The sequence below is a fragment of the Gavialis gangeticus genome, unplaced genomic scaffold (genome assembly GCF_001723915.1).
Source record: "Gavialis gangeticus isolate Ggan-Ray unplaced genomic scaffold, GavGan_comp1, whole genome shotgun sequence".
Taxonomy (NCBI): Eukaryota; Metazoa; Chordata; order Crocodylia; family Gavialidae; genus Gavialis; species Gavialis gangeticus.
The window spans coordinates 5094727-5105209 of NW_017728994.1; the positions used below are offsets into that span (position 1 = coordinate 5094727).

Here is a 10483-nt window from a genome sequence, read left to right on the forward strand (position 1 = left end):
CACCGCTGCCCTCGTGTTCCCCACCCCCCAGCCCTGCTCCTGGGAGGTGGTGGCGGTGCAGGGTGGTGGGTGGTGACACTCCATCCCCACCCTTGCGTACCCCCTATGGCCTTCCCTAGTACCCCAAGTTGACAACCCCTGACTTAGAAGAACCATCTGGAAGAGAATCACATGACTACTTCACACCAGAGATAAATAAAAGGTACAGCAGGAATTAATCTCCTAAAAATAAAAATGTTTAGATAAACACATTACCAGATGTGTTTTTGATCTCCACAAAAAGAGCTGAGGGAAAAAAAAACCACCACAAGAGTCATGTTTTATCCATCATGGCAAAATTACATCTTCAGTAACCATTTTAACCACAAGTTCATTGAATACAACATTAAGCAAGTCACTTCTATAAGAACAGGTCTATATTCTGTTTCTCTTTTTGATATACAACTACAGTAAGCCATGCATGATTTTAATAAACATGGCAATATCTTTTCTATTCAAAGAGCTATTGTTTGAATACCTTTTACTGTATGGCTAAACCACAATAATGACTTGCATCAGAATATTAAACCTATTTAATTCCTTAAATATTAAGATGCAGTTTAAAATGATACTTAGGATACAGGATTTATTTTATCAACTCTGGTGGCTAAATTCTATGAATACAGGAAAACTCAAAATATTTTTACTGGATGCAATAGGGGCTTATAGTATATCCAGCAACTAAATTATTTTATATATATACACAAAGTGATTGTATTTGTATGCTTTAGCCCAGGCATGAACAAGACCACAGTAAAATGATTTTGCACCCTAACATCACATTTATCGCAGGACTGCTTAAAAGTAATGACTGGGAAGACCCTTAGTGGATTGCCAAAACATGTAAATGAGCAAACAGCTCCGTTATATTATCTCGGGTACAGCTCCACCAGGAACAGAGAGGGTGTTAAAGTAGGAAGGGTATAACCCTTATAGCTGTTTGGTTGTTCAGAAGTACTGCCTCCTCAACAAATCTGGCACTGCAGTTCTCACATGGGAAAAAGACAGAATGTAATTTGGTCTTCAAGCCAGTATACACTCATGTTCTTCCCCTCCAGGATAAGGCTCAATTTATGCCAGGACTTCAGAACCCAGTTGTCTTGCTCAGTCACTAGTAAATCCTGCTAAGGTTGGTAAGGGAGCCCCAGCCCTCCCACTCCTTTAGACCTCGGCCCAGGAATCCTGTAAAGATTAGCAACCACCACTTTAAGTCAGCTGCTTTCCTGGGCTGCTTCCTACTAAGGCACTCCCTGGACACTCCTCTCACCTACCTTGCATTCAGCTTTCAATATTACCCAGGTAGTTCCCTGAAGCTTCTTGGCATGGGAATTTCCTTGCCTGGCAATTGACCCAAAATTTCTCTGAGGTCCCTTCTACCCAAAGTTCTTGCTTCTCAAAAAAAAAACCCTGCCTTTCCTCTTTTCTGCTATGCTCTACTGCTAGGCTTTCTACCTCTTACCTCCAACCTTTACCAGGCATAGCAGGGAAAGCCAACTGAATAGGACTGACCAGTGGCAGGCCTTAAAATGGGAGACTACTCATGCCACATGAAGACATTCAGTTTCTCTTGGGAAAGTTGCTGTTCTCTCAGGAGAAACCAGGAGCAAACAGACATTCAGGATTTTTCTCCCAGAGCAAAAATGGCTCTCCAGGGGAAAAGCACCCCCAAGAAAAACCAGGGTTAAATCTGACCAAGCATAGAGCAAGAACATGCCTCTTTTACAGTCCCCACATTGTGCTGCAGAGAGATACAGGCGGACCGTGAGCAGTCTGGGTCAGCCACTCAGGACCACCCTGTGCACTGCTGCCATCTATCTCCACGTAAACTGAGGGAGCCTGCAGAGCATGCTTAAAAGGGTGCACAGGGACCCACAAGCTACCCAGCATCAGCACTGCAAGCTTTCCACTCTTCAGGGGCTCAGTATTTGAACATCTGCTCAGGCATCTCCAGCTACGTTTTTCTACCAGAAAAAGAAACACAGGAAAATTCTCCCGATATATGAACATCGGTATGCAACCTCTGCTACACCTTAAACAGGGACAGGCGTTATATAATTATAGAAAGTATGAATTATTTCTATGCATCACTCCCACTGATCTATACATCACTCCCATTGTTGCTACTTCTGGTATTTATTGCACCAGTAAAAAAAGAGGGAACTCTCTTAAACATGTTAATAAAAATAGAGCCAACTTGTTGGTTCCCACTGTTGCATAAGAGAGGTATATGCAACTATGAAACAGTATAGAACTCGGACATTAAATGCACCTGTCCTAATCACCAAACGTGAACACATTCCATTGTGTACACTATTGAACCAAAAGCACATGGCCATTTTTGGAAGGTGTCATTTGAGAGGGAAGGAAAATTATCCCATACACTAATGTTTCTCTATAAAACAAAAATAAAGTACCTACTTTTATAGGAGGCAACCCCCTCATTGCAAAATAGCCCATAATAAAAGGACAAATAAGAGTAACTATGCTATGAAATAGCAGACTGTAATTAGAGGCAGACATACTTGGATTTTTTCCCACAACTCATAGGCTGAATTCTTTCAATGCATAGCTGAAAATAGACCCCATTATGGAATATTTAGATCATTTCTTCCAAATATGTTAATGGCAGCAATCCTGTGATAACGTAACAAAAACATGCAGAGCATAAAGATTCCATACATTGTTTTGTTTAATTTTCTGAAACATTCTATCCAAAGATTGGACTGAGCCATGCAACTATAGAGCATAAAAGCAGGGGCAGAATGAGATAACAGTGTCACATATGTCTTCACTGTAGCAGGCCTTATCAAGTCTTGGTTTGGTCTCTGAGGGCACAAGGAGGTAAAAATGTTAAGCACATTCACCCCACTGAGCAACAGCTTTTAACTGCAGTAGACTAGTAGGAAAAATGTGTAGTTACACAGTCAGGTCTTTCTGACTACAGGAGGCATCCTCTCTACTCATACTGTTGCTGGTTGGTGTTTCAAAGCGTTAAAAGCTCAGACTAAAACTGGAAATGATATATGTAACAATATGATCTTTCTAGAGAGTTTAGAGTTCAGCTGTCAAAAAGTTCTAAATGAGACACTGTAAGCCAATGAAATCAGCTTGAAACCAGCATGCAAGTGAACTGCAAAAGAATATTGGACAAAAGGAATGCTAGACAAAAGTAAGATACACAGGAGGAACCACTAAAAGAGAAATTAAGTGACAGTATATTGGTACAAAACACCCATTGGTGTATCACCTAATAGCCATAATCCTTTATCTATTGTTTGTTTACTATTATTTGAGTAAAATCCATCCTAATATTACTCAACCAAGCGATAAATTGTGCAGTCCTACACAATCAGATCAATGCAATCTTACATTTAAAAAAAAATCATTGTGTATGAATATATTGAAAACCCAGAGGTCCATTATTTGCCTGATTTTGTTTTGTTTCCCTCTCCCATCTTCTTGTTCTAGAACTAATAACTAGTCAAACAGCTGGCTTTCACCTCTGGGTCATGCTCCCACTTAAAACTAAACCAAACATGTTAGAACGGCTTTGCTCACATTTACATGAAACTTTGTTTAGTCCAGACTTGTACAGTGACCAGTCCTGAGCACTATGTTTTCACCGTGGCTGGTAGGCTGTCCTCAACTATTGTTGAAAGATCTTCACACTTGAATCTGCTTTCAACCAAAGGTAAAAGCAATTCTTTCAATCAAAGACTGAAGTGTATTTAAATGTAAAACTGTTCATTCTGAGAACTGTTATGCAAGTGGCCCCCTCATTGTTGTCAGATAAATTTCAAGGTGGGAGGGGAGAGGATACATCCCAAAGATTTCACATCACAAGAGTTTCACCAAGCATGCTTCCTCCACAATTCCACACCCTGAGGCCATGAGTATGTTTAAATTCTACTTAGAATTTTAGCTGGGCATAGAAACCCAGGAACAAATTATGAATTATTCTCCAAGTGTCTACATACACGAATACTAGAAAACAAAACAGAAACATTTAAGAATAACTGTATCTTTAATGCGTGTCCAAGAACTCACCCTGGCTCAGTTCTACATGAAAAAAAGACACAGGAATAACTTGACTCCAAGGTACACAATCCTACAAATGTCAACAACTAATAATCACTGACACCACAGAAATATGCATGGGATAAGAAATATAAAGAATGCATTGACAGACCACAATCCTCATTCAAAGTACATACTAAATTCCAAAGTGTGCTCCAGTTTCCTGGGCTTACAGTTTTATAACTCCAATGGGCATACAAGGTTGCAAATGGGCATGCAAAGTTGCAAATTTGTATGCAAATAGAAGAACAAGTTGTTATTTTACGAAAGGTTCCACAATACTTATAGCACCACTCTGAAACATTACAAAGGTTCCAGGATTTCTGAATAGCTTCTCCCATTAGATCGCCTCTTCACAATACTTCTATTGGTATTCCTACTATTGGTATTCCTTTTTCCTGCTATTAGTCTCTGTATACCTGTTGGGACTACAAGCATTTGACTCTGTTGTTGAACTATTCACATGCTTACAGAAGTCATGTATTCATACACAGCCATATTTTCAAGTAAACTGAAAATTAGTTTGGTCAAAATCTGGATTCCTGTATCAGTCACTTTTTAAAGTATTTTGTAGTCTTATTTAATCTAGACAGAAGTAGTTTGCCATGTTAGTCTGAAGTCAGGGCAGGATAGTACCTTTGAGCTCATTCAGGAAAGCATGAACATTTCCTTAGGCAGCTTGTTCAGAAAAGCATGATTTTTTGTAGGCAACAACCTACTTTCTCAGATGTGCCTGATGAAATAGGCTGCCACCTATGAAAGCTCTTGCTTCTCTCAACCAGTTAATAGCACCATCCTGCCCCATCTTCTGCTTGTCATCATATCTAGAAGTTTCTTATACTTTTCACCTTTCAGACACTACAGATAAGAAAAATTAGCAGCATTTTAAAGGAGCTGATAGTGGCGCATTCAAAATTATTTTCATTATGTAGCAAAAAAAAAATGAATGAAATAAAAAAGTTGAAGTAAAACTTAGCATACACATTTCTTTAGAATGAAGAGCAAAAAAAGATCAATTTAACATTACTTCTATGGCTTCTACAAAACATTCAGACAAGAAAAGCAATTCTCAGTGTGTCTTTGAGTCATTTACACAGACAATGGATATTTTCCCCTCCATTAAAACTAATTTCCACATGCATAAAGACAATTACACCAAACAGCATAATGGCAATTCATGAGCACACATATACAAAGTCATCCTATTTGATATACGCATCAAAAATTTGGATATATTTTAGTTATATCTCACTTCTGTATTGACTCCATTTTACGCATTTTGTCATCTTCATGAGTCTTGCCACAACTCAGATTGTGCAAGTTCTGTGGGGCAAGGATGACCTTTTTGCATATTTTCATAACCCCTAGCACAAAGGAGCCTTACCCTTGTCATTACCATAATACAAATTACTAAGCAAAGAGAACAATTAATTCATAAGAACGAAGCTGAAATACCTGAGCTCATATCTGTTAAATACTGCGATCAGGTAACTATGAATTCATTAGCATGTAAATCCACCCAGGACAGATTATGATTTAGATCAGGGCTGTCCAACTGCATGCAGCCCCCACAGAGTTAATCTGCAGTCCCCAGGATCTTTAGCTGAGTACTGCTGGAGTCTCTGGGTTTTCCCTCCCTTCTCTAACTTTGATTTCCTTTCATTTTCATTAAACTTTCATTTCATTTCACCCCTGCCCCTAAACAGGGGGCAGTGCAGCACAACTCATGGGCCTGACAGAGACCAAGGCCAGGAAGCTCAGGGTGCCCCAGCAACCCCACACATTGCAGCATGGAGGCAATGGCATGGTACATACAGCAAGAGGTACACAATGTGGCATGTAGCCTGTATGAAGAGAGGTCCAGGGGCCTGCAGCCACCAGCCACTCAGAGGTTGGTCCACCGTTAGATCACATTTATCTACTACAGGTACCAAGGATTTGTCATCACTGTACCCTCTCCTTCCACTCTCTCGAGAAAACATTCCTTTTGCTTTTTTCACTGTCAAAGATATACCTATGCACCTCCTAGTGTTCAAAATGTTTTGGTTTTGGAGAGCAAAAACCTTTTTGTAAGCCATTAGTCCTAGAAGTCAAATGATCCTATTACAGAAACAACGTAGTTGCTGCGTTTTAATTATTTTCCATAGCCATGCATGCAAAAAAACCTCACAACTACATAATAAATACCAGCCCAAATGCATTTTTAAATACTATCAGTAATTAAGGTTTTGTTATTGTATAATAAACCTTGTTATATAGAGAGTTAATTTCCATAATATTACCTTATTATTAAATAGCAAAGTACCACTGAAATGAAGTGTCTACTTACATGACTGATTTAAGTGGGATTTTATGAATAATTCATGGTTCCTGCATAAAACTGTATAAAAGACTTCAAATATATATTTGTGCCTTGCTTGACTTTGCAAGCCATTCTGGCAGAAACATCACAAGGGACAAGTTTTACTGCAAACTGTTGGAGGTGGGGTGGGGCAAAGGAAGTTGATTACTATATAAACTCCCATTGCTATATAATTAATGATTGCAACATTGATTTCTCTGACTGTTTAGAAACACACTGCTTGGGGGGAATAATGCAATCATAGCTAGATTCTGTGAGAAGCAAATTGGTAGGGTATCTTCAGTACCAATACAAAGAGATTAGGAATAGTAAGAATGGGAATGGAACCATGTCATATTGTGCAGAAAGACACTACGCAGCAAGAACAAGGCAACTGCTGACACATACCACATATTTTGCCAGCATGCTGTATCAGTTTCAAAAGAAGGAAATTCAATCCAAAAAGACCACCTGATTTGAACAAACAAAAGGCCAGGAAATTGAATTAAAGCTTCCACTCAATTCTTAAAACTTACCCATTGTGCCAAGAATTTGACTCTTAGGGTGAAGACAACATCATTTTGCAGTCTACTTCTTACCCTCCAACAGACAACTAACAGATAAGCCTTAATAAACTAGCCACAGAGGGTAACTTCTCAATGAAACTGTAACATTAATTCAGCACTTTCTCAGTTCTACAGCTTATAGTCAAAACCTCAGGGAATGATTCTAAATTTAGATGCCTGCTGTCCTTCAGTGGGCATCTACCAAAAAAAAAAAGGATCCTTCACTTGTTCAGGCACCACAGGCAGCCTACAATGTCTAATGATCTGTACCAAACAGATTAAAGTATGAGTGGAATCCTTCCCATATCTGACACAGTTTTCACAGGGAATTAACACTTTAGTAATATTTGTCTTTCCATATACCACTAACTTGGTGGGATTAAATAAAAAAGAAAAAATACAAAACCAAGAAGCATCCTCTACTTTGGTCAAGCTCCTCTGCACTTGGAACAAACTGAGACATTGGACTCCCTGTCCACAGACTGTCAAATTAGATTCCAATGCGATCAAAATAATTTTATATAGCTTTACTTCAGGAAAAAGACCCAGTTGGAAGCAATTGTTCAGTCAGCCAAATACTGTTGCTTCCATGAATATGAATAAGCTCCAATATAGGACACTACACTTCTGCAGATGCAGAAAGATCTGATCATTCAGAGTGAATCTTTGCTGATAAATAAACCCTGCCATTCTTTAAAGGTTTTTATTTGCCTTGAGTTGCAACTCTGTGGGTTTTTTCCCTTAATGGCATTATTTCCAAAATGGCCTTATTTATTTCTTCTCTTTAAACAGGGTTTGATCCTCAAAGAAGCCAATCGCAGGAAGGCCACCAATGTCAGTACACTTCAGATATGACTTGAAGGAGATGCATTTTGTTGCTGCCTTGAATTGATGATACAGTAAGTAGTACACACACTGGGACCAAAAGATAATCAACAGAAATTTTTTAGGGTTTATGAAAAGGAACATGTAATGCAATGTGTGTGACCAAGATCTGCATGTACACAAGCCACACATTAATACATGTATGTATTCATGCAAATTTCACAGGAAAAGATTCCTTCCATGCTCAATATGGTTAAAGAAAAGGCCAGTGATGATTTATTTCTTTAAAAACTGTGGGCATATAAAAAGCTCTCTTCTCTAGAATAGTTATTACCCCAGCTCTGCTGTTGCAATAACACAGGCAATAATCAATTTCAGCACCATCTAGTTGCAGCAGCTTTTTCAAGTCTGGTTGGTGAAAACAAGCTGATTCACTTCCAACTTTTCCTTCTCACTGAAATGATGTACCTCTCTATGCAGCTACCTTGGAGACCGGGTGAGCTCGAGGAAAGAAGGTTCAGCTGTTTACTTCACTACCTCAGTCTCAAACTTCAGGGAAATATAAAAGGGGGGGGGGGGCAGAGCTGCTTTGCGAACCGCTCACCTCGTTTCCTCCTTTGCTTCAAGCCCGCTCCTCCACGGAGCCTCACAACACCCGGCTAAAAACACCCGGGGGATGATTTACCCCGCAGCACCAGAAAGGCCCCTTTAAAAGCAGCTTGTTATCTTCACCCAGCCCAACCCACATCGGGGGCGGCGCGGAGAGAAGCTGCAGGTAAACCCGGCCCTCAGCAGCGGGCCGCCTCCCCCCAGCAGCGGGCCGCCTCCCCCCGGCGCACAGCACACCCATTCCCTTGCCCGGGAAGCAGCCGAAGAGCCCGCTCGGCATCTGCCCTCCTCGTCCGCGGCCGTTATCTCCGGGCTGCGAGGACTCGTCCAGCTCGCCCCGCCGACAACAAGTGAAGCTTGGCTGCATGGGCGGGGGCACCGAGGCCGAGGCGGCGGGGACGTGCTTGGTTTCCTCAGCAGGCCCCACACGGGGTTTTCACTCGGCTCCTGCCACAGCCTCCGCGGCCCGAGCCGGGCGGTGATCAAAGACTTGTCTCCCCCACCCTCAGTGGACGCGGGCAGGGGCAGGGCCGGGCGCCGCTGCCGGGCACGATCAGCCCGGGCCCGCGCGGCCGCGGCACCACCTTGCGTTTTCTCGTGAAACAGCGCCCACCTCCGGCTGTCGGGCGCTTCCCAGCCGCGCCGCGCCACACCACACCACACCACACAGCACCGGCCCAGCCTCCGCCCCCGCCCAGCGCCGCAGGCTAAGCCCCCCTGGCTGCGGGCTCAGGGCTCCCACCGCCTCTGGTTAAGAAGCTTCAGGCTCAAGGCAGACGCCGGGGAGCACCTGCGCTGTGGATGCAGCGCTGTCCCCGCTCTCTTCCTGTGCACCTGTTCGCGCCTATTATTTGCCCGGGAAAGCAAGAAGCAACCTCCCCCGCACGAGACGAGGCTCCACGCGGCCTCCAGGAGCTCGGGCTGGCGCGGGGCCGCGCTTACCTTCCTGCACCGCATGGAAGGGGTTGTTGGCTTCTATGAGCTTGATGGAGTAGGTGATCTTCTCGCTCTGTAAGATGTCGTCATTGAGATTCAGATCCGACACGGCCTGCTTGAACACCTCGTCATCCTTGGCGGCACTGCCTTCAAAAATGGCACCTGCGGGGGGAGTACGGTAGGGTTTTCTCTCCAGGGAGGCGAGGGACAGCAGTGCTTCCCCCCTGCCACCCCGTTGCCAGAGCATCCTCCCCTCCCCCCCGAGGAGTTTGACTCTGCCGGATGATTTGACATCGAAAGCATTGCAAAGTTGGCGACCATCCAAGAATTAGAAATGGTTTTCGAAACAAGGGAGGAAATACCCCAGCGCCCTCGCTCCCGACTGCACATAGACATGTCCCGCGCAGGTAGAGCCACCCAGAGATCATCGCCCAAGCTCCCTCCTTGCCAGGCCCGGGCTGGCTGCAGGCTCCCGGCTGCAGCCCCACGCCGCGCTCGGCCTCTTCCAGCTACTTCCTACCACATCTCCCCTCGGGCTTGAATAGTAAACATTACAGGTAGCCAGGCAATGAGGAGATGGGTTAGAAACTGAACCAACTTTTCCCTGCGTTTATCTCCTGCCCGCCTAGTTCGCTGTCTCGGTTGGACACCTCCCTCTTACACGGCAGTGTAACCCGAGCGCGTTCATTCCCCGCCTCGTGTTCATGAAGTTAAAAGTCTAAACATCTGCCGGCCTCTTGTACAAGCTGTCTCGGAGGGGCTGTGCGGCTTTACTGCCTGGTTTTGTAGGCGCGGGACCTGGGCTCCTTTCTTCTTCTTTTGAACCCAGATGAACCAGCCCCGGCCCCCTCCTGACAGCGCCCGCAGCTCACGCCTGTGTCCTCAGGGCTCATCGTTACGAGCCTCTGCCTCCTCCACTTCGCTCCAGCCCTCCTTCCCGCACACGGAATTTTGGTTTGTACAGGGCCCAGGCGGGACGGCAGGTCTCGCGGCGACATTTGCTATTTGCAGGCAGAGGGACAAGATTTCAAAGCTGCCTTGCTTCCCTGAGGCAGCAGGAATCTGGACCCCCCCCCCCCCCCCCCCCCCC

General features: G+C 43.8%; 1 protein-coding gene across 2 annotated transcripts in view; it reads right to left on the minus strand.

Moving 5' to 3' along the window:
- GRID1 (glutamate ionotropic receptor delta type subunit 1) overlaps window positions 1-10483 on the minus strand; it is a 1431845-nt gene that overhangs the window by 1419987 nt on the left and 1375 nt on the right. For both annotated transcript variants that reach the window (XM_019502226.1, XM_019502225.1), the window contains exon 2: window positions 9400-9555. In XM_019502226.1, the coding sequence (XP_019357771.1) occupies window positions 9400-9555 (156 nt within the window). The remainder of the gene's footprint in view (window positions 1-9399; window positions 9556-10483) is intronic.